Below are 23383 nucleotides of genomic sequence, written 5' to 3'. Positions count from 1 at the left end.
CCCCCGCCCCGCCTTCAGGGACAAGCTCTCCCTCCTCTGCGAGGAGAGATCGTGTTCCCCCCCCCACATAGCTAGCAATCCAAAACAGTCCAGTGGCACCTTCAAGTTTTATTCAGGCACAAGATCTCCCTCCTCTGTGAGGACAGATCTGCACGTCCCCCCCCCACACACCACACAATAGCTAGCAATCCAAAACAGTCCAGTGGAGCCTGAGCTGTGGGTGTTGCCTTCTGACACACTTCCAGTGATGTCAGGGGGTGTGGCATATGCAAACGAGTTATGCTGATGAGTTATGCTAATGAGCTGCACCTCTTTTTCTACGAAATGACCCCTGTCACACCTCTAATGTAGCCAATCCTCCAAGAGTTTAGGGAGCTCTTCTTACAAGGGCTACTGTAAGCTCTCGGAGGATTGGCTATTTTAGCGGGGGTGTCACCTAATATGCAAAGGAGGGTTCCTGCTACAAAAAGAGCCCTACCGGGAAAACCCACCAATGTTCACTGTGGAAAAAAAAACGATTCTAGTCCAATTATATTCCACCAATATGCTTCTTTTCCTCTTTATTTTACGTCATGCAGTGCCTGCTTCTTCCGCTGCTTCCAGACAACTGCACTGCATGACGTGAAATAAAGAAGAGAAGAAGCATATTGGTGGGCTGTAATCGGACTAGAATCACTTTTTTCCCACAGTGAACATTGGTGGGTTGCAACCTTTGGTTTGCCCGAGAGTGTTGTTGACAGTAACTTTGTCCAGGAGTCTGACAAGGAGCAGGTCAGAGGAGATTCGACCAGATTCAATCTTAGTTCGGTTTGGTTTTGATGTATGGAGTCGGTTTGCCAAATGTCCTGCCGTAGAGCAGAACATTTTCACTAAACCCTTTTTCCACTACTGCTCATCTGCATGTGTGTGTTTCAGAGTCAACCCAAGGACATGGTGACTGACTTCGACGAGAAGCATGATGAACATTTAGTATTGCTTCAGCAGAGAAACAGGTAGGCCAGGCTCCGTAGTTCGCTGCATCGTCAGACACAAGATAGGTCACTGGCAGGAAGGAAGCTGGTTCAGGTTTTTAGATCTATCTTGCACAAGCAAGAACCCTTTACCCTAAACTTTCTCTTCTGCAGAAAAGAGAATTTGAAATCAGGAAGTTCATAAAATACAGCATGAACTTTCTTTTAGGATCCTGGGGGAGCAGGAAATCAAACTATAAATACGAACAAAATGGGGTCAAATTGTTGTTTTTGTTGTATACTGAACATTGGAATCCACCCTAAGCCAGCGTGTTTAGAGTAGTCCTGCATGGGATTGCCATTCTCAGATCTGTTAGTTCTAAGGGCCAGTCATTGGGCTTGGACTGGAATAACTGCCTAGGCCTGTGCTGTAAAGTGCAACAGAGTGGAGAATGGCTGATCTTTTGGTTTCAGGATTTTGAGGCGTCTCCAGAGGAAAGACCCCATCCAGGTGAAGCTGGAGCAGCTGGAGCAGGGCTTTACTCTGTATGTGAACGGAGCCCATTCAGAGCCGAGCACCTGCCGCAAGAAGGTCAGCTTCCAGTACGCTTCCAGAAGTGGTACGCGAACAGCAAGGGCAAACGGTGGGTGTCCGCCTTCTGGTGCAGAATTTACACACCCTGGGACAGCCGCCCTGGCGGTGAGCAGCAAGTAGTCTGCAGGTCACTGGTGGATGTTGGCCTGTTCCAGTAACGGGTGTCATACTTTGTTCCTAAGTGAGAGCACATCTGGGTCAGGTAATCCTGAACATAAGCTGTGCCTTTAATTGGTGAGAGTTCCAGAGTACTCTTTTTTTTTTTTTGCTTCATACATAGAAAATACATCAATGAACCTCAGGCACTGCAGTAAAGACAAGTCTGCCTCCTCAGATTGAAGTTAGCCTATCCCTGTGCCAGTCCACTGGCAGTGAGATGTGTCTTTTTGGGAAGGCAGCTGGGCTTGCTGCCACGGGCAGTGCCTGTAGTAGCAGCCAGGAAATGAAAATGTCCCCCTTTTGTTGCTGCTGCTGCTGCTTTCTCCTGCAGTCACTTTCCTAACATTACTGCAGATCACACCCTTAATTTTTTAACTCTTCCTGCCAAAGGAATGCCAGGTGGATGGCATAAGCTGCAGCATTTATTGGCACCCTGTGTGCTTGGCAGGTGCAGCTGGACGTACAGAGGGACGCTTTATCCCTGTTGTCTGCTGCCCAGTAGCGACACTGCTCCATAGACAGCTGAGACAAAAGACACCTTTAAGGAGAGGACAGGCGGAGCCAGAAGAAGAACGGGGACCGCCACTGAGCTTCCCTGCCACTGCCCCCAGTGATCCGGCGGGAGCAGGAGAGTGTGCGCGGCACGGGATCTGGCCCGTGGCTCTCCTGACCTCCCCATCCTGGCGCTGAAGTCCTGGCCCGCTCTGAAAAGAGGGTGGAAGGAGAGGAGGAGGAGAGCTCTCCCATGTTCTGGAAACAGGCAATACTGCCGGCAACACACACACACACGTTTTATGGACAGGGCTGAGAGACGAAACAGGGACAGGCCCAGGGCTGGCTGTTCTTGTCCAAGACACAGGACTCTCAAGGTACCTTTTCGGCACTTGGTGCCTTGTTTCCATGGGATCATCCGCAAATCAGCCTATAGAAATTTTAGATGGTTTACATTATTGGTAGCCCTGCCGTAAACCAGGAGAGCAGATTCTCATGACCTTTGATCCCTCTCAGGCCCATGACGCTGCCTGCCCCTGATTTCCTTCCAGATCCCGGCCCGAGAGCTCCGTTGACCAGAGGAGACGCAGAAGGAAGGAACACATGGAGTGCCCCAAGTAAAATCCAGCGCAGAGAAGGCCCCTGGCTTCAACCCGGGTGGATGGGGTGGGTGGGGGGAATCAAGAGACTCCTGAGACATTTTTTGAGCCTGGGAGGTTAGCCTGGCTGGGAACAGCACCTTCCTTGTACACTGCGGAGATGGCTTCCTTCCAGCCCACGGGCGTCTCCATTGGCCGCCGGTCATCAAGTGAAGAGAGAAGCAGGGTATAACGTTTCTGAACAAAATTAAGTGGCCCCTCGAAAGGCCAGTGTCCCCTGACCTCCTGTTTCTGCTCCTGCCCGAGACTGTGTTTGAGGGGTCTGGGTAAACAGGTGTGTCTGGGAGGTGTTCTGAAATGGAGCATTTCAGAGAACAGCCAATAAAATGCAGGAAGGGCATGTGGGGTTTGTCTCTTTTTAAGGCTAGGGGGAAAAGATGATGACAGAAGGCAAGAGGTTTATAAAGGGATGCACAGTGCAGAGGTCCTTCCCCACCCCTCCCCGCCTTTGTAATTCTAGAACTCGAATCGCCCAATGAAAGGAGTATGCAGTAGAGGCCCAGGGAGGAAAAGATGGACACATTTTTTGGGGGGGGGGTGGATGTGGTTTTCTTCCCCCTGAGGACTTTTTTGGAAAATTTGGGGGAGCACTAAAAAAAACTGCTTACACTGTCGACATGCGCAGTGTTTTGCATAGTTTTCTAACCCTTCAGGTGGCCCCGGAGTTCTCCTCCCAACAATCCTCTGGGGTAGGGGAGTCCTGGAGAGGGCTGAGTGGCCCAAGGTCACTCAGAAAGTTCTGCTAAAGTCTGAGATGAGCTTGTACGTTTCCTAGAGGGCCGTACAGATCAAAACAGAAAGTGGATCTAAGCTCTACGTCGCCCCTCCGGCAGAGTACTCGGATGATTTTGAACCTGAGGACAGCCTCGACCTGGAGTCAAGCGACTGTGAACAGAATGGCCGCTCTCAGGTGCGCACACCTTTTCTCTCCCCCTGCCTCAAAAGCCAGCAGAGAGGAGGGGAGGGAGCTATCTCTTGCATGCCTCCCCCCCCCCCCCCCCCCCCCCTGGCTCCCGTTTCTTCAGAAGGCCCTGATCCTTGGGTGATGCCTCCAGGAAGACCTCTGTGCCTGCTGCTGGCAGTGAGGGAGAGGGGCTCATGCGCGGTGCTCGCTTGTGCTCTCTCTCTCTTAAAAAAAAAAAAAAAAAGACATCAAGAGTTCTCATGTCTGAGGTAATGAAGCATTTTTTTTAAAAAAAACTAATATCCCGGTAGATCACTTTTCCTGGAAGCACAACGAGAACTTTAAAAATGGTCATCATCCGTATTTTGGATTTCTTAAGAAGGATTTTTCTCTGCCCTGGGGATGTTTTGGAGCTTGCCCCCCTTATAGCCACTGAGTTTCAGCTGTGTCCATCTCAGATACGCATGGAATTTACAAGCAGCCTCTGTGGATGCAGGCCTTCTCCCCCCCCCCCCCCCCCCCCTTGCGGGGAGCCAGTTTGGTGTAGTGGTTAAGTGCGCGGACTCTAATCTGGGAGAACCAGGTTTGATTCCCCCACTCCTCCTCCACTCGCACCTGGCTGGATGACCTTGGGCAAGCCATAGTTCTGACAAGAGCTGTCCTTGAAGAGGAGCAGTTCCTGTCAAGAGCTCTCTCAGCCCCACCTACCTCACAGGGTGTTGTCTGTTGTGGGGAGGGGAAGGGAGAGGAGTTTGTAAACCGCTCTGAAACTCCCTTGGGTAGTGAAGGGCCATGGGGTATAGATCCAATCTCCTCTTCTTCTTCTTCCTTGGTCTACAGGACGGTCTGTGCATCCACAGCCCCCAGTCCTGGAAAATCCCTCGCTGAGGTTGCTCCTGTCCCCGCAAAGAGCATCTGTGATCCCATCAAAAGCTTCCTCCTCCCAGATTCTGTGGTTGGGAGCCCAGAGGCACACCCCCCCTTCCTGGTTTCTTCACTGCTCTCTGGAGCCTTTTTGCATTTTGAGGAAGGAGTGACACGCACACACACAGTCACTTGTCGTTTTCTTCTCTGGGCAGTTTCCACATCCCAGCCGCCAGTACCGTTTCTCCTGCTAATTTGAATTAGGATAGCATTGCCCGTCAGGAGGGTCCACGATGCTTATTCAGACCGGCAGAACTAGAATATTCGTGCCAGACAACCAGATGACATGCCTAGTTTTGCTCTCAGCTGTTTGCTTCTCTGTGTAGAGGCAGATCTGCAGCGAGTTCTGTCTCTTCCAGGGCCCCAAATCTCCTAAGGACACTGCCTCCAGTGCCTCCGTTCCAAAGGCAGAAGTAACTGTGGGTGAGGATGCCGGCAGGGAAGGCCTGCTTGTCGGCCTCTGTGAGGTAAAGGTGCCAAAGCAACTTTGTCTTGTGTTGGGGCCTCTTCATAGCCAGCAGTGGCTCTGCCTGTATCCAGAGTCCACATCTGACCTGAGGGTGGGTGGGGGGAGCTGGGAACAGGGAGGGGCCTCCTCCTCCGCCTCCTCCTGCTGCTGGCCTTCAGTTCTCCTTTGAATCTCCTGTCTCGGCATGCAGGTGAGAGAAGGGCAGACCCAAATAACCGCAGGTTTGAGAGGCTCCATTTAGTGCTCCCAGCTGAGATTTCTGAAGGTGCAGAGATTTAATATGTTTGCAATGAACTCAGAGCTTTATCCATCGTATTTAATGACCCAGGAGTTTGGGGGGGGGGGGGTTCGCACGTCCTCTGTGTGGGATCTTGCTGACCGTCCTCTCTGGAATGTTTGCCAGGAACTCCAGCAGAGCTTGAAATTGGATGTGAGCCGGGAAAGCATGGAAGAGGACTGCGTGGGCTCTGCCCCTCTGGACTTGAGTGGCGGGGAGGACTCCGACTCTGTGGAAGAGGAGGTGCCTGCTCAGCCCTCTGTTACGGAAGAGCCAGTTGACACTTCCCAGGAGAGCCCCGAGTCCTTTCTCCTCCGGGCGGCTGCAGCCGCCTCTCTCATTGTGCTGGAATCTAAGGCAACCCCTCCAAGTAAGTCCAGGCTTTGACTAGCTCTGGAATAAATAGCACTGCAGGCTCCTTTAGAGATGTCTTCAGAATCAGAGGTTTCTTTAGACCGCAAGCTGTTATATTAGCTCCAAAGAGGGAAGAGAATATTTTTATGTGACTGGAAGAGAAACCAGTAGACCCATCGTGAACCTCTGCTAGTTTGCCCAGTCTTGCATCTAGCATTTGCTCCGCTGTTCTACCAAACCCACACTGGAACAGAAATTCCCGTCTACATTGCATGCCACTTTCACTTTGATTGAGTGTTGCATTTTCTGGCAGTGTCCAGACTGCAGGCTGCTTTCACCCTGCTTGATCTCTCGGTTTTATGGTGGCCGTTTTATGGTGACTGCAGTCAGCGCGGTGTTGGCCCTGGGGTAGTTGAATGTGGTTTTGAACTGCATCTTTTTCTGTTCCGGTGTGGGTTTGGCAAAACAAATGCTAAATGCAGATTGGGCCCTAGATAAAGTAAAACTGATGCCAGCATTTTAAAAACTCATATGGTTGCCCCGTGATTGCCACCCGGTGGGTTTGGGGTGGCACGTTGCAGTTATCCTCACCTGCCGCAACACTGTGCTTCCACACAATCCAGAGGGGTGTGCTGGCGGCAGTGTTAGATCTGTCTAGCCTTGATGTCAAGAATGAGGTGAGGCCTGTCAGGTATTGCAGGTGAGGACTCACGCCAGGGTGCTTGGGGTACCTCTCCGTTACATTTCCCATATGCAGCTGAACTCGGCACCTTTCCGGTTCGGTTTTCCGACAGGCTTGAAGAAGGAGCGAGTGCTTTCTGCCAGAAGGAGGGAGAACGCGGAAGCCTACATCCCGACCAAGCCCGTGATGGTTAAGAGCAAGCCCATTTGTCCCCTCTCTGCTGGGTGTCTGAAGCAGGAAGAACAGGAAGCAGCCCCCACCAGTAAGAGAGATGGCTCCACCCCGCCCTCTCCGTCTCTCCGAGCAGCAGGAGGAGCCCCAGGGCAAGCCCCGGCAGCTGGCAGAGTTCCGGTTTCTTCCCTGGGCCTTGGCTGGTCTGTGGAAGCACTGAGGCTGCCACCTTCTCATGCGATCAGGAAGAGGAGAGGGAAGGGGGCCGTGACTCACAGGCCTCTCCTCTGCCGGAAGCCTCCGTTCCCCTCCTAGCGGGTTTTCCTAACAGAACCGCCCAATGGGGCAGCTGCCAAGCGCCATCCTGGCTCTGGGAACATGGCCGCCGGCAGCCAAACGCCCTCCCCCGCTGCTCTGGCCTCCACCCCCCACCCCCCTTTGCTCTTTCTCAGCTCCCAAGAGGACTGTCTTTCTCCTCCCGCTTCTCTCTTCTTAACTTCTGGGGGGCACGGACATGCTCCAGGGGTCATTACTGCCCAAGACATAGCTTGATTTCGTGTGCCTTTCCACCATGTTTGCTAACCTCTTGAGTGGGGGCATCATTGAGGGTGGGGGGGGTTCCCCCCTCCCAGCTGTGTCTGGCATCTGTTTCTGGATGACGGACAGCTGAAAGGGCGGAGCCTTTTCCTCACCATCGTGGTGCTTCTGTTGCCCTGGAGCCTTCTCCTCCTGCCGGCCTTCCCTTGTCTGGCAGATCTCCGCCCTGCTCGCTGGACAGGAGGGGGGATTTGGCCTTGCTCCGTCCCTCTGCCGCTGGGCCCGCTCTCTGCTCTCTGTGGGTGGAGTGTGGCTGATGCCAGGCAATCAGTGGTTCTGTGGGGGGACTGTTTTGGCTGCTCTGGCATCCCAGGGGTGGAGTGGGCTGGGCACACCTTGAAATCAGTATCGTGTCCAGATCACGAGATGTGATGGTGCCCCTTTGCTCTGGTGAGACCTCACCTCTAGAGTACTGTGTTCAGTTTTGGGCACCACAATTTAAGGAGGACATAGACAAACTGGAACATGTCCAGAGGAGGGCAGTGAAGATGGTGAGGGGTCTGGAGACCAAGTCCTGTGAGGAAAGGTTGAAGGAGCTGGGGATGTTTAGCCTGGAGAGGAGACGACTGAGAGGTGATATGGTAACCATCTCCAAGTCCTCGAAGGGCTGACCGAGAGAGGATGGGGCGGAGTTGTTTTCTGTTGCCCCAGAAGGTCAGACCAGAACCAAACGGCTTGAAATTAAATCAGAAGAGTTTTCGGCTCAACATTAGGAAGAGTTTCCTGACAGCTAGAGCAGTTACTCAGTGGAACAGGCTTCCTCTGGAGGTGGTGGTGTGGGCTCTCCTTCTCTGGAGGTTTCTTCAACAGAGGCTAGATGGCCGTCTGACAGCAATACTGCGTCTGTGAACTCAGGCAGATCCCAAGAAGGGAGGGCAGGAAGGGTTGCCTCAGTGCTTAGTTCTTGTGGCACACACCCAGGAAAATGCTGACGGCCACTTTGGGGTCAGGAAGCAATTCGGGAGGGGTTGGTTTTTTTTGCCATCTTCTGGGGTCATTTGGGGGTGTGTGGAGGGGGAGGTATTTGTGAGCTTCCTGCATTGTGCCGGGGGTTAGACTAGATGACCCCGGAAGTCCCTTCCAACTCTCTGATTCTGCGCCACTCGGTCTGTCCCACGTGGCATGAAGCTGGGACTGAGCTTCCTTCTGCTGCCTCCCAGGTGTCTCTTGCAGGAACGTCTGCTCTGGGGGCTGTCCTTCTGCCTCTGCAGACCCACTTCGGCCTCAGGGTGGTGGTGGTGGTGGTGGTGCCTGCGACAAGAATACTCTGCAGCCCTTTGTGCTTCCGTAGTGTGACCCCCCTGGGGTGTCTTCTGCTCTTTTGGGTGCCAGGGCCGGCCAGCCGCTCAGAAAGGCCTCTCTCCGCCACTCGCAAGAACGTGTGTGAGAAGAAGGACCCGGCGCACTCTGCCTCCCTCGTCCTGAAAGCCGTGCGAGTGGAAAACGAGGCCCTTCCGAAGGAGCTCCTCTGCCGGCGCCAGGAGGAGGTGTCCTCTGTGAGCCCCCAGCCGGAGCAAGCGGCCCCCGCGGAGGTCAGTGCCAGGCCCCTCTGACAGGCCACCCATCGTCCCCTCTGGGACTCCCTGGAGTAGAGAGGAGGAGTCTTTTTTTGGGGGGGGGGAGAAGAATGGGACTGGGGCCGGCGAAATGCAGGCATCGAGAGCCCCGGGGCCCCTCTGCCAGGAGGAAGACGACCGGGCACCCCTTCCCTGTCTCTTCCCGGACCTCCCACCTGGCAGCACTTGGAAGAAGCACTCGGGAAGCTTTGCCGACAGCCACTCCTCTGTGGGTGGAGCCGGGGCTTCCTCAGAGGAGGGCCTCTTCTCCTGTCCGTGGGGGTGGGCGTTCCTGCAGGCTGCCCTTGCGTTTCCCTGGCTCCTTTGCACCCCGGTTGGCCTCAGTCAGACCTCTCCCCCCTCCCCACGTCCTCTCTCGCACAAAGTGGGGGAAACCCAGCGACACGTTGCACATGACGACACGCCCCAATTCTCATAACAGCAGCAGTGGTTTAATCGGACGTTTTAGAGGTATTTTCAGCCACTGTGTGACACAATGAGTGTTGGACTGGATGGGCCATTGGCCTGATCCAACATTGGCTTCTCTCTTATGTTCTGGAGGTGCTCAGCTCTGGTGACAGAATCCAGACTACTTAGGAATAGCACACAATCTTCCTTTCCAGCAAGAAGGCTCTGGGTCCCTTTTGGGAGCCGGTGGGGATTTTGCAGTCCCAGCGGTGAGGTTCATACAGGTCTCTGGTGAGCCCAAACAAGAGGGTCCCACCAGGTTCTCTGGGGCGACTCTGGAGCCTTGCTGCTGGTAAAGAAGTCCGTAGGGGGGCAGCAGCCACGCGCCTTTTTCCTCATCCCTTTGGAAGGGCTTTTGTGCAAGAGAGAGAGAGAGAGTGGCCACCCTTTGAGTGGAATACAGAGAGGCTATCGGGGATTTTAAGCGAGCAAGAGGCCCCCAGTCTTTTTACATCCTTGGTACACACTACTTTCCTTTGAAGTCCATGGAAACCCCACAGAACACCTTTGAAATACAGCCCCTTCCTGCCCTATTAAGTAGCCAGACTTTTAAGTATTTTAAATGCTTCATCACTTGCTCAGATTTCTATATCCGTATCCTGCAGAGTGCAGGGGGGGTTGGACTAGATGACCTGCAAGGTCCCTTCCAACTCTAACATTCTGTGATTCTCTATCGTGTCACTGCGTCATTGACCTCTGATTTAAGTACCCCTGTCCGTGGAACACTAATAGTTATGGCCATGACTTGTTCTTTGTTGACTGCTGAATTGCGGCAGTTTATTCGTGTTTTCCATATAGTGTGAAACTCTTACTGTTGTTTATAAAAGTGGTCAGTGAATCAATAAATGTTTTTGAAAAGGAGAGAGCGGGAAGAAGCCGGCTCAGCTCCCAAGTTCCTGGGCGGGCAGCTCAGGGGGCCGGTCCCCCCCAGGCCCTTCAGCCTGCGGCTGCTGCTCCCCCCCCCCCCAGGGAAGAAAGGGAGGGCGGCCTGGCCCCTTCCAGACACCCCGGGGCATCTTTTGCTTCCTGCCCGTGAACAAGCCAGGCTCTCTGAAGGGTCTCCCCCCTCTCCCCTCACGCAGGGGCCATCACCGTCTGCTTCTGCAGCCTCCGAGGCTCCCCCGAAGCAACCGGAAGGAAGAGACCTCTCCACGGCTGTCGACCGGATCGGCCTCTTGGGAAGCAGGTGGCTGAGGGGGGTTGTTCGGGAGCCCTTTGCGCTTGCCCTGGGAAGGGGGTGCTGCTCTCCACTTTGCCGGACTGCTCATGGTCCAGGTGACTTTCCCTGTCACTTGGTACAAGGATCCTCTCCCGACATCCCATCCTCCCAGAATCGGGTCCACGTAAGGGCAGGGTAAGTGGGGGTGGTCGCAAATGCCATTGCAGGAGCCTCCTCTCGGGAGAGGGCGCGTGGGGGGTGGCAGCAGTCCTGGGCTGGGAGGTGAGCTGTGTGTGGCGACGTGGCCGGGAGCGCTGGCTGCCGTGGGGCTGGGCTGGGCTGGGGGCAGGTGGCTGCCTGTGTCAGGAGGAGGCGGCCCCAGCTGCCTGGGAGTTCGCCCGCTCACATCCCTGGGAATGAAGCTCACCAAAGGTCCTCTTGGGACAGGCCATGAATCATCGCCTGTCCGACGACCGTGCCTGCTTCCGACCAGGGTCTTTAGTGTGGCCGCCCAGGCTCCCCTCGGCAGGCACACGGAGAGAGCCTGAGCCAGTGCCCAGGTGCCCCCCCCCCGCCCCCCGGTCTTGGCCTGTTTGGGTCGGGAGCCTTTCTTTAAGCCCTGGTCTTCCGTTTGGTGTAGCAGTTAAGTGCGCGGACTCTCATCTGGGAGAACCGGGTTTGATTCCCCCACTCCTCCACTTGCATCTGGCTGGATGACCTTGGGCAAGCCGTAGTTCTGATAAGAGCTGTCCTTGGAAAAGAGCCAGTTCCTGTCAAGAGCTCTCTCGGCCCCGCTTACCTCACCGGGTGTCTGTCTGTTGTGGGGAGGGAAAAGGAAAGGAGTTTGTCAGCCACTCTGAGACTCCAAGTGAAGGGCCATGGGGTATAGATCCAATCTCTTCTTCTTCCTCCTCTGCCAGACCTCAGAAGAAGCTTCTGGAGGTGCTTCCGGAGCCGGAGAGCCCATCATTGGCCTGCCGTGACGCTGCAGCTCCAGGTCCCGTCCAGCCGGAGCCGCAAGCGGTGGTACGAAATCAGGTCTCCGTTACGGAAGGGCGCAGCTTGGTAATCCTCTTATCCTCCAGCTCCGTCGCGGTCACAGCGGGGGGGGGGTCAGCACCACGAGCCCAGCAGGCCTGGCTTGGCCGGGGAGGGGAGGGGAGGGGGCGACAAAGAAGGGCCCTGGGCCCCTGCGGAGGTCACAGCGGGAGCCTGAGAGAGGTCTGCAGGGCCATGGGGGCATCAGCCCTTCCCGTCTCGGCCATGAGGTCATTTGGACAGCATCGAAAGATGCTCCCGTGGCGGTCGTTGGCTCTGGGCATGAAACAAAGACCAGGTGGGGGGGGGGGCGTTGTGTTTCCGTCTCTCTCCTGCCAAGTGCCCCAAATCCCAGGCCCCTCGGCCAGCCACGTGGTAGCGCCGCCTCCTGGCCCCCTGGGCTGCTTGGCTCAGGACACACCTCCCTCCCTCTCTCTCTCTCTCTCTCCCTCCCCCCCCCCCCCCCCCGTCCTTCCAGGGCCAGCCGGAGTCAGGGGGGCGAGACGTCCGGGATGCCATCTACGTCACCCTGGAGGTCCTCTCCAACTGGGGGGGCGCCCCGAGGGTGGGGCTGGCGGAAGTGGAGTTCTTCGACCTGCACAACAGGAAGGTGTTTGTGTCTCCCCACGACGTGGACATCAGGCACGCCGACTCGCCCGGAGACCTCTGCTGCTTGGTCAACAGGAACCTGCGCGTAAGCCTCCCCAAACTGCCCCTCGGCCATCACAGCCCCGGCCCTTCCGTGGCCCTCTGTGCTTTTGTGGAGAGAGCCGTTGTGGAGGCTGCCGTTCTCTGGCCCTTTTGGTTGACTGGGACCTTGCCCTTCCGCACGCACACCGGTGTTTTGCTTGAGGGAAGCTGAACAGGACTCTGGCTTGGCCGGGCGATGGCTGCCATGGGAGGGAGGGCGGGCAGGCGAGGTGGGGAGCGCAGGCTTCGCCCCCTTCCCCACAAACAGGCAGCTCTCAGCCACGTGGTCCAGGCGGTGTTGTTTTCTTCTGTAAGCCACTTTGGGTCCCTTTGGGGAGAAAAGCAGCCCAGAACTGCCTTGCCGAAGACTGATGCCCCCTCCTGCCCGGCAGAGGCACGTGAGCTGGGCACGAAACAGAGCTGCGTGAGGAGCCTGTAGGAAGGCCGGGAAGCTTCTCTCCGCCGGCAACGTTCCACTTCCGGGCCAGCTGGTGCGTTTGAGAGACCTCGGAAGGCCAGCCAAGTGGCCTGAAATGCCGGCCCCTCTCGGAGATCCTGCCTCCTTAATCTGGACATAAATGTCCCCTTGAGATCCTGCTGGGCTGCAAAGCGGATTAACGCGCTCAGAATCCTCCTGGGTTGCCTCGCTGGAGGCTGCTGCTCCCGGAGGCCTTGGAGGGCGCCTCATCTTTTGCCCCCCTCTCTTGACGAGGGCTCCTCCCCCCCCCCCCGGTCTTGCAGGCCAGCAGAGACCCTTCCTCTTGGGCATGCCCTTTCCAGCCGCCCGTGCAGCTCTACTTTGTGCTCCGGAACCCCAGCCTGTCAGGTGACTTCGGGCTCTCCAGGATCAGGATTTGGAATTACTGCACGCCCCTCCTTGGCGTAAGCAATGGCATCTTTCGGGGGGGGGAGGAGGGGGGCCCTTTCGGCATTTCTAGGTTGTGAAGGAAACCTTCCTCGGGGGGAGGGGGCGGGGGGGAGAGGAGCCAGGCCAACCAGGGATCTGTTACGCACTCTGCATTCTTCTCGTGGTTGCTTCACCTCAGTGCCAGGGAAGTGCTTTTGTGACACCTTCGAAATGAGACCAGCCTTCCCCAGTTCGTGGCGGTACCTTCGGGAATGTCCGAAGAGCGAGCAGGCCTTTGAGCAGGATTCCGTGAGGCAGGGCTGCTAAGATCCACTCCGTTGGGGTTTTATTGGCATCGTGATCCAGGGCAAAGGCGTTCCTGGCACGACTGAGAAATTCCCGCCTGTGGATGCCGCGGAGATCTAGCCGGGGTTCCGGCTGCACGCGCAGAGTCGGTTTCATGCTAAGCCGACCTATGGGCCAACGTCTTTTGTGTAAGAAGCGCCACGTCCCGTGGCAGAGGGCAGCTAGCTGCCGGGCCTGAGATTCTCTCTGGAAACTGAGAGAGAGAGAGAGAGAGAGAGAGAGAGAGAGAGAGAGAGAGAGAGAGTCTCATTCAGAACCACCCCAGGTGGTGAGACAAAGAGGATTTTCCATGCTGGATTATAGATGAGCTCAGCTCCGTCCTTTCTGACTCATCGTCTTCTGTGCTTTTCGAGGTGCTCATCTGCCAGCACCAGTGTATGGGGGGGGGGTGTGCTGTGCAGCCCAAGAGAAGTGCCCCTTCCTGGACTTTCTCAAAGAGCCTGGATTAGGTCATCAGCAGAGGTGGGCCGCGGGCCGCCAGTCCAGGCGGTGAGACGGGGGGAAACAACCTGGAGTAAATCGACATGAGAGACTGGAGGGGGGAAGGCTTTGCAATCAGTGTATTTAGTGGCAGAGATTGCCGGGAAACTGCCAGCTGGGATGTGGCTCCCCGGCACCCTGCGTGTGTGTGACTCTGTCAATAGGATTTTTCCAAAGGCCAACGACCGTGGCCCAAATCAAAAACTTTGTCTGCTTTTTGTTCTGTTTGAACGGCCTCTCGCTGTGCGCATCACCTTCAGGGCTTCCCGATACCTCTTATAGATTAAAAAAAGAGCCCCTTGTTCTTCCAGGATCTAGACGTAGGAGCCAGAAGCGTCACTGTCTACGTGGACGGAAACCTGGTCTTTGCCGGCGAGTTGCCAAAAAGCCGTGGAACGACTGATCCAGAGGACAGCACCACCATCGACCTCCAAAAGAGCAGTCCCCTTCCCCCTGAGCAAGGGGATGGCAGGCTTTGGAGTGAGCAGCCGGGCAAGCTGTTGTTAAACCCGAACTCTGCTGCCGGGGGAAATCGCCCCGAGGGAACGGTGACTGCCCTCGGCCTTGCTGAGGCAGAAGGATGTCCCCCAGTGCCTTCAGACCCTGCTTCCATGGAACAGGTTAAGAGCTCTTCCTCTCCAGAGATCCCAGAGCTGGTCCATTCCGAGGATGAATTGTCTCTGAGCGAGCGAATGGACAGACTCTCTGGCAGGAAAACGACTCAGAGGGTGCCCTCTCCCTACGCAAAGAGCGAATCCTGCTCTGGAACGGAAAAGCTGCCTTTGTGGCTGGAATCGGAGCCTCCTTTGGACTTCAGCGAGAACAGGAGGGGGGTCTCCCTAGAAGCGGCAGGCGAGAACCCCCGTCTCCGTCCGGCTGCGCCTGAGAGAGGCGGCAGTGGGGGTGCAGGCGCCGCCGTGACGCTACCACCAATAGGAAGAGGGGAGTCCGCTGCCGACTCGGGGTTTCTGAACCTGCTCTCCCGCAAGTGCAGTGGAACACCTGAGCATGTTCCCCCCGGGAGGAGGAGAGGGAAGGAAGGATCCGGCAATGACTGTGGTGGAGATGACACTCCCCGTGACAGAGGTAAGAGAGTTCACGGCCAGCTGCTCCGCCTATATGGCTGCAATACATGGGGCCGTCCAGAAAGTCCAGCTGGGTTATTGTCAGGGGTGGGAGGCAGAGATTGTATCACCCCTGAAGTGAAAGATCTACACGGGGTTGCCTGTCTGTTCCCGGTGAAATTCAAAGGGCTGGTTCTCAGTTTAAGGCCCGATGTGGATGGGGCCCAGGGCCCTTACTGAAAAAATGTCTGAGCTCGCTTTGTCCATGCGCCCTGCCTAGCCATCCCCGGGTCTAGGGGTACAAAGGTTTGTGTGACTTTCCTGTACCTGCCCAAAGAGGCACACCTGGTCCATCTTTAGGAGGGCATGTAGGAACCAGAAGCTCTGCAGTGGGGAGGGGCCGTGGCTCAGTGGCAGAGCCTCTGCTTGGCATGCAAGAGGTCCCAGGTTCAGTCCCCAGAGGCATCTCCAGTTAAAAGGAGCAGGCAGGAGGGGATGGGAAAGGCCTCCGCCTGAGACCCTGGAGAGCTGCCAAGAGGGGCCGTGGCTCAGTGGCAGAGCCTCTGCTTGGCACGCAGGAGGTCCCAGGTTCAATCCCCGGCAGCATCTCCAGTTAAAAAGGGACCAGGCAGTAGGTGATGGGGAAGACCTTTGCCTGAGACCCCAGAGAGCTGTCAAGAGGGGCCGTGGCTCAGTGGCAGAGCCTCTTTTTGGCATGCAGGAGGTCCCCGGTTCAGTCCCTGGTTGCATCTCCAGTTAAAAAGGACCAGGCAGCAGGTGTTGGGAAAGGCCTCCGCCTTGAGACCCTGGAGAGCTGTAAAGAGGGGCCGTGGCTCAGTGGTAGAGCCTCTGCTTGGCATGCAGAAGGTCCTCGGTTCAGTCCCCGGCAGCGTCTCCAGTTAAAAAGGACCAGGCAGGAGGTGATGGGGAAGGCCTCCACCTGAGACCCTGGAGAGCCGCTGCCAGTCTGAGGAGACCAGACTGGCCTCCAGGGAGGGACCCATGGTGTGATTCAGGGTCAGGCAGCGTCATGAGCGGACAAGCGAAGCAAGTCCCGGTGGCTGACCCTGCCTGCCTTCCCTTTCAGAGACGCCTCCCTCCTCCTCCTCCTCCTCCTCCTCCTCCTCCTCCAAGGGCGCGAGGAGGGCCTCTCGAGCCAAGTGGAGCAGTGCCCAGGAGCACGCGCTGCAGGAGTCGTGGAATTCCCTCCTGAGGTTCAATCACTCTCACCGCGGCCGGCTCTCGAACATGGACTTCCAGGGCGACATCCTGGACGAATTCCTCCATCAGCAGAAGATCAGCCGGCAAGGAGAGAACCCCCTGAGGGCGAAGGATCCCGGTGCCGCCCTTGTGCCAGCGCCGGCGCTGCCAGGAGAAAAGTGCCCGGAGCTGGAGGAGGGGAGCGAGTTCCGGATCCCGGTCTTGCCTTACGGGCGGTGCCTGAGAATCGACATCCAGTCGACCTGGGGAGACCGTCACTACGTGGGCCTTAACGGGATCGAGCTGTTCAGCTCTGAAGGGCAGCCCATTCAGGTGGCCAGGATCAGAGCCGACCCGCCGGACATCAACGTCTTGCCAGCCTACGGCCAAGACCCCCGGGTGGCGGCCAACCTGCTGGACGGGGTGAACAGGACTCAGGACGACATGCACCTCTGGCTGGCCCCCTTCACCCCCGGCAAGTCCCACCACCTCTGCCTGGACTTTGTGGAGCCTTGTGCGGTGGCCATGATCCGCCTCTGGAACTACAACAAGTCTCGCATCCACTCCTTCCGGGGCGTCAAGGACATCGCCATGCTTCTCGACGAGCAGTGTATCTTCAAGGGGGAAATCGCCAAGGCTTCAGGGGCCCTCTCTGGAGGTGTGCAGGACCTTCCTTCCTTCCTTCCCTTCTTCTTGGTTTGCCACAGTCGGCTTAGCAAAGCAGGTGGGAGGAGGTGGCTGCCCCGTGTGTCGTCCCCCCCCCCTGGCCAGCAGAGGGCCCTTTGCCACTTGAGACAGTTTGGCCTGCTATCTTGGCCCGAGAATAGACAAGATTCTCCTTGGAAGTGAATTCTCCCAAGGCTTTGTGTTCAGTGATTCCCCAGGCAGAGGTTTCCTGCCCCTCTGCCCCACCTGGACAGCAGCGGGCATCTGTCCGCGGGGCCTGCCCCTTCAGCTAGGGCAAGGTTATTTGCCGTGCCTAGAAGGGCCTTGCCCTCTTCCACAAAACCCGCGAGGCCTTTCCTCATCCTCTCTAGCTGCTTTCTTGGCCTCTCTGGCCTCTTCCACAGCTGGGTCTTCCCCTGACCTCTCTCTCGGTCTCTCTCTCTCTGCCAGAGAGGTCTGCATGTCCTCTGCTGTAGTGTGTGTGTGTGTCCAGTAGGTGTGAGAAAGAGGAGGCGTGGAGCTCTGGGTCTCCCACAGGGGCCAGGTGATCCTCCCCTCCTCCTCCTCCTCCTCACGGGAATCTCGCCTGCAGAGTAAGGGGTGGGGGGAACCTTAGCGCTTGGCGTTGTGGACTGGAACGTGTCGTCACCATAGAGTTGACAATTTCAGCTCCAGAGCAATTTGGAGACACCATTTTGTTCACAACTGATGACGATATTTTGGAGGCCATATTCTGTTACGACGAGACCTACGCCGAGGAAGCCAAGAGCGTGAGCAGCCTGCGGTACGAGGAGGAACTGAAGAGGCCGGGGACTGCCGACGGGGAGGGGGATGAAAGGCCCTTCACGCAAGCCGGCTCAAGGGCCGAATGCCAGCAGGTAGGGCGCTACCAGCGGCTCTTGAGCGGGAAGCTGTCGAAAGGGGGGTTTCAGTGCAGCTCAGAAGGGGGGGGGGAGGGGAACGGTGCTCCTCAGAGAAGGCAGCTCAGGGCCCTCTCCCCCGGCCACCTAGGGGACCCGGTTCCTTCCTCCCGTTGCTTTTGGACTGAGTGGGCCGCGATGCTCCCTCTGGCCTTGAGAGGAAGGGGTGTATGCAAGACCAGCGCAGCATCCCCGGAGGGCTCGGTGCGGAGGGAATAGGTTCCCCCCCCCCCAGTGTTCCCTTGAAGCCAGTCTGGTGTGGTGGTTGAAGTGCGCGGACTCTAACCTGAGAGAACCGGGTTTGATTCCTCCACTCCTCCTCCACTTGCACCTGCTGGATGAATTTGGGCAAGCCCTAGCTCTGATAAGAGCTGTCCTTGAAAGGGCAGTCCTCAAAAGAGCTCTCTCAGCCCCCACCTGCCTCACAGGGGGTGCCTGTTGTGGGGAAGGGAAGGGAAAAGGAGCTTGTGAGCCGCTCTGAGACTCCTTTGGGTAGTGAAGGGCCATGGGGTAGTGAAGGTCCAATCTCCTCCTCCTCCTCCTTCTGGCATTTTTTATAGAGCCAAGAGCCAAGCTCCGTGCCAGAGTCCATCCCAGAGACGGTGGCCAAGGATCCCGGAGTCTACACCGGAAAGTGTAAGTCCCCCCCCCCCCCCCCCCGAGCTCCCTGCTGCGGCTTCCGGCAGCACTCTCCAGCATCCTGCCCAACGCCTGAAATTGGGGCTGCCCTGCTAAAATTGCTGGGCGGCTGATTCAGAACATGGGGAAGGAAGTGCTTCTTCACACACCGTAGACTCAACTTCCCAGTTCGCTCCAGTGACGGCGGCACAAAAGGACTGGCGGGTGGGGTGGAGGAGAGCTGCTGAGGAATGCCCCGGGGGGGTTGGGGGGGAGAGCTCCCTGGCTCTTCCAGAGGCGGCTCTGTCCTGCTGCCGCTTGGGTACGGCCGTTCTGCTTTGTTATCCAGTCAGTCCACACCTGCACAGGGATGACTGCCCAAGCCCCCCCCCCGGAGCGAGGGCACAATAACCGCAGCGCTGTCCACTGCCGGCTGATGCTCTCCACTGTCTGCCTCTGCTCTAGGCCTTCTGCTGAACTTCACAGCTTCCTGGGGAGACTCGCATTACCTCGGACTGACGGGGCTCGAGGTGGCCGGGGAGGGAGGGCAGGCTCTGCCCTTGACGCCGGACCAGCTCTCGGCCTCCCCTCGAGATCTGAATGACCTGGCAGAATACTCGGAGGATTCCAGGACCTTGGACAAGTGAGTCCGCGTTGGAGAGGGGCGGGGGGGGGGGGTCTGAGAAAGCAGGCGTGGCTGCTGGCTCCAGCCCCGGACGTTCTGGAAAGGCACCTTGTTTACCTTGTCTTGGGTGGGAGGAGAGGGCAGGCTAGAAATGCCACACGTAAATAAAGGGGTCACTCCCGACCCTCTTGCCATGATCCACTCTGCAGCGTTTTTTTGCTGAATCTGGCCAGAGTGGGAGAAGTGGCTGACTCTCGAGCAGGCTGCCCCAGGCCTCTCTTGCAAAGCACACGGGGCCTCGGTGGCCCAGAAGGCGGCCTCGCTCTGTACCTCCCCGCCTGCTGGTCACAGCAGTCCTCTGGGCTGAGCAGGAGCCCGTCACCAGGGGAGCCCCACGGCCTTCCTCTGTACGCCTGGTCTTTCCCCTGGGAACGGAACGAGCTCCTGGAGGAGATCAGGGCCCCGCGGGACCCTTCACAGTTCCGCAGGGCCTGCGAGACGGAGCTCTTCCGCCCGGCTTTCAGCTAGGGAGGAGCCGCTGCCACTGTGGCCACCCACGATCCCATGTGTACTTCGGGAATACTGGGCTGGCCCACTACCAAGGGTGCCATTCAACATCTGGCCCACAGGACTGGCCTGAAGATCAGAAGAGGACCGGAATGAAAACGCACGCCATTCACTTTAATACTGTTTAATACGGCGAGCATTTTAATGTTTAGGGTTGATATATTAAGTATGTTTTATGCTGTTTTAATGTTTTATGGGTTATGTGAAATCGGCATATTTTGCCGTCCTTTGTAAGCCGCCCAGAGCCTGCTTACCGGGTGGGCGGGGTATAAGTATAAATACAGAAATAAATGTGCCGTCCTCTGGCCACCGCCCCCTCCTTCTCCCTGCCAGCCCCTGCTGATTGGAGCGCAGGTGAGACGCTGCAGCACCAAGGCCCACGCAGGGAAGGCAAGGCGAAGGCACCTGGGGGGAGCGGAGGCAGCTGAGCAGAGTCCGACACGCCCGCCCCTTGTGGGTGGGGGGGGGGGGGGGGTGCTGGGAACATGAGCCGTGCCACTCGGGACAGGATGGCGGGATCCGGCCTCTCAGGGCCAGAGGCGTTTCACCCTGTTTGAGGGTTTTCCCGTGGAACTTCCACGTACCCCCGTCTGAAAGGGCACGCTTCAGTCGGAGGTGCCGAAAGCCCCGTCAGGCCGCCTCAGAGAGGCTTGCGGTTTTCTTCCAGGCTGATTGACGGGATCAACATCACGATGGAAGACGACCACATGTGGCTTATTCCCTTCAGCCTCGGCGAAGACCACCGGCTCCTCATCCAGTTCTGCAAAGCGGAAAGCATCACGGGGCTCCGCATCTGGAACTATAACAAGTCTCCCGAGGACACGTACCGAGGGGTAAGCTGGCGGGGAGGGAGGAATCCGGCCGGGGGCCTGTGGTGGGTCCTCCAGAGGGGCAAAGTCAAGCCAGGCTGCTCGTGTTTCCTCACCGGGAGCCGTCTTCCTCAGGCCAAGGTGGTCCACGTGTCGCTGGACGGCGTTTGCATCTCCCCCCCAGAGGGCTTCCTCATCCGCAAAGGGCCCGGCAACTGCCACTTTGACTTTGCTCAGGAGATCCTGTTTGTGGACTACCTGCAGGGCCTCCCCGCTGCTCCAGCCTGCGAGAGGTAAGTCCGTCTCTCTCGGTGGACACAGAGGCCCACGGGCGGCTGCTTCAGGGCACTGTGGCTGCATTTTCTCCTTTTCTCGGCAGACTGGAAATGAAGAAGACGGAACAAGCGAGCATGGACTATGAAGCTCCCTTAATGCCTTGTGGCTGTATCCTTTTCTCCAGCACAGCCGTGGCTCCCCAAGTCCCCAGCTTTCCGTTCGGCCTTCCAGAGCAGTCCTCAGGGTTGAGCAAAGCGACTCTCCCAAGGGCCTTCCTGGTTCCGCCCCGAGGTCCAGCCCTCTTTTGAGACTGGGGACTCCCGTTGGTCTTGCCTGCCCTGTGGATCAGTCCCCCCCCCTCCCGAGTGCTTTGCAGGCCCCTTAGTAGGAGGGGACTCAGCGTGTCCCGCCCCTGTGGTCACTACTTTTTGCCCATTCTGGAGAAGCAAATACAAAAACTGAGGGTCTCAGTGTTAGGAAGACATACAAAAATATATATCACTGTGTACAATAAATGTGTGTTTATGGCAAAACAATTTTATGCTTTATTCTTTTTAAATTATTCAATACTGTTGTCTAAATATTGGTTTCAAATATTACCAAAAATATATTTCACCCAAACAATACATAGAGAAAAATATGTTTCAGCCGAACAATACATCAAGTGCTGGTTTGCAATCAGAGAGCACCTTGACGGTAACACTATTACTGACAAGGTGCTCTCTGATTGTAAACCTGCACTCGATGTATTGTTTGGATGAAACGTATTTTTCTCTATGTATTGTTTGGGTGAAATATATATTTGGTAATATTTGATACCAATATTTAGACAACAGTATTGGAAAAATATAAAAAGAATAAAGCATAAAATTGTTTTACCATAAACATATATATTTATTTATTTATTCTTCACATTTATATCCTCCCCATCCCATAAACGGGCTGAGGGCGGGTCACAGCATTTCAATAAATGCAATAAAATTTAAAACGCATTAAAACATATAAAGACAATAGTCATGCTTGCCATAGGGAGAATCCGGCCCATCAATGTAACTAAGTATGGCCGGTCATGAGTGGGTGGGAGACCGCAGGGGGGGGGCTATGTGGACGCCCTCTGCCTCAGCCAAAGGCCTGGCGGAAGAGCTCCGTCTTGCAAGCCCTGCGGAATTGCATAAGGTCCCGCAGGGGGGCCCTGATCTCAACAGGGAGCAAGCATGCTCCACCAGGTGGGGAGGGGACCAGGGCGGAAAAAGCCCTGGCCCTGGCCGAGGCTAGGCGGACATCCTTGACTCTCAGAGCGTAAGGCTCTCCGAGCCATATATGGGAAGAGGCGATCCCTTAGGTATATTTATTGTACACAGTGATATATATTTTTGCCTGTCATTCTAGCGAAGCAAGCAAGCACGCCTAGAGGCTCCCTCGCGACATGACTCTCCTTTCCTTAATGGCCTTCTCCAGTCATCTTCCAGTTCCAGCTTCTAACGAGCTGGGGCGATCCGTATTATATTGGTCTGAACGGACTGGAGCTGTATAACGAACGGGGAGAGAAGATTTCTCTCAGTGAGAACAGTATCCTTTCCAGCGTAACGGAACTCCGAAGGCTGTGGCAAGGGGTGAAAGGTGGGCCGGAGCCTGCTGCCTGCCAACGCCCTGGGCCCTTCTGGGGTGGTGACCAATATTCCCTCTAAGCTGCGTTGTTTTCTGAGCAAAAATTCTCCTTTGTGAGCAACTGGCATTAAAGTTGTGAGCGAGCAGTTTGGCTCCTGCATAAATTAGTTTACTCTGGAGCCCTCCTTCCTGAGCTAAGACAGAAATTTGTGAGCCGGAGGCTAAAAAACTGTGAGCTAGCTCACACTAACTCAGCTTAGAGGGAACATTGGTGGCGACGTCCCTGCCAGGGGAGCCCGCCTGCTGCCTGTAACACCGGGGGGGGGGGGGGTTTCCCAAACAAGCAATAGTCTAAAATAGCCCATTTCAGTCACAAAAGATGTCAACAAGTTCAAAAGTCCGTGATATAGATCAAAGAAGTCCTGCAGCCTATGTCAAAGAAGTCCAGGGTGGTTTCCAGATATAATCAATCCCCCCCCCCTTTTTTTTAAGCTGGATTCATGTTGGAGAGGCATTCCGTTTAAGAAACTGTAAGCTTGGTGCCCATTTACTCCCACGGGTCTTTTCTTTTGGGGAATGTAATGGAAGGGCTTTTGAATAAACATGCCCAAAGATAAATGTTATGTTATGAAACTAACCAATGGATAGGATTATATATCTTCTTGAAAAAGGAACCTCGAAATGTGTGTACTGATTATATCCGGAAACCACCCTGGACTTCTTTGATATATATATCACGGACTTTGAAACTTGTTGACATTTTTTGTGATTGAAACAGACTGCTTGTTTGGGATTTTACCCCTATGTTACAAATGTTATGAATGAGACATTCTCTTTTATAGGTGTTGTGTTACTTTGCTAATTTATAATATAAAATTACACTTACATTTTTCATAAAAATACTTGAATCTTTTAAAAAGATTTTTGAAAGACTGTTGTCATTAGATAATTGGACATCTTTTACTCACAGTGTCACTTTCTAGTTGTTGGTTCCTACCACTGTGATGTATAAGGTTAAAGGTCGGCATAGGCCAACGAGCAGCTTGAATGTCAGGAAAGCCGGTTTCCATAGAGAGCAAGGCCAGGAAGGATCCTGTGGGGTGAGAGGAAGGAATCCCAGAGGGGTGAAAAAGGAAAGCGGGGCTGCTCCTGAAACAGCCGTTGAGGCTCCATGAAGAGCTGGGGGGGGGGGG

The 23383-nt window shown here is 55.9% G+C and overlaps 1 protein-coding gene across 1 annotated transcript in view; it reads left to right on the top strand.

The window, feature by feature from the left end:
* The first annotated feature begins 900 nt into the window (after window positions 1-900).
* The window catches only part of KIAA0556 (KIAA0556 ortholog), a 27008-nt gene continuing 4525 nt past the window's right edge, over window positions 901-23383 (top strand). Inside the window, exons 1-21 of the mRNA XM_015409890.1 lie at window positions 901-992; window positions 1425-1594; window positions 2748-2866; window positions 3631-3765; window positions 5043-5150; window positions 5556-5799; window positions 6578-6727; window positions 8566-8765; window positions 10340-10443; window positions 11337-11481; window positions 11933-12148; window positions 12886-13026; window positions 14149-14923; window positions 15989-16759; window positions 17437-17645; window positions 18248-18323; window positions 18771-18948; window positions 20165-20330; window positions 20442-20599; window positions 20686-20750; window positions 22041-22151. Coding sequence (XP_015265376.1) covers window positions 901-992; window positions 1425-1594; window positions 2748-2866; window positions 3631-3765; window positions 5043-5150; window positions 5556-5799; window positions 6578-6727; window positions 8566-8765; window positions 10340-10443; window positions 11337-11481; window positions 11933-12148; window positions 12886-13026; window positions 14149-14923; window positions 15989-16759; window positions 17437-17645; window positions 18248-18323; window positions 18771-18948; window positions 20165-20330; window positions 20442-20599; window positions 20686-20750; window positions 22041-22151 — 4333 coding nt within the window. The remainder of the gene's footprint in view (window positions 993-1424; window positions 1595-2747; window positions 2867-3630; window positions 3766-5042; window positions 5151-5555; window positions 5800-6577; window positions 6728-8565; window positions 8766-10339; window positions 10444-11336; window positions 11482-11932; window positions 12149-12885; window positions 13027-14148; window positions 14924-15988; window positions 16760-17436; window positions 17646-18247; window positions 18324-18770; window positions 18949-20164; window positions 20331-20441; window positions 20600-20685; window positions 20751-22040; window positions 22152-23383) is intronic.

Source organism: Gekko japonicus, unplaced genomic scaffold, assembly GCF_001447785.1.
Source record: "Gekko japonicus isolate JY-2015 unplaced genomic scaffold, Gekko_japonicus_V1.1 scaffold78, whole genome shotgun sequence".
Classification (NCBI taxonomy): Eukaryota; Metazoa; Chordata; class Lepidosauria; order Squamata; family Gekkonidae; genus Gekko; species Gekko japonicus.
Note: the sequence above shows the minus strand (reverse complement) of the source record. Positions and strands in the feature narration are given on the sequence as shown.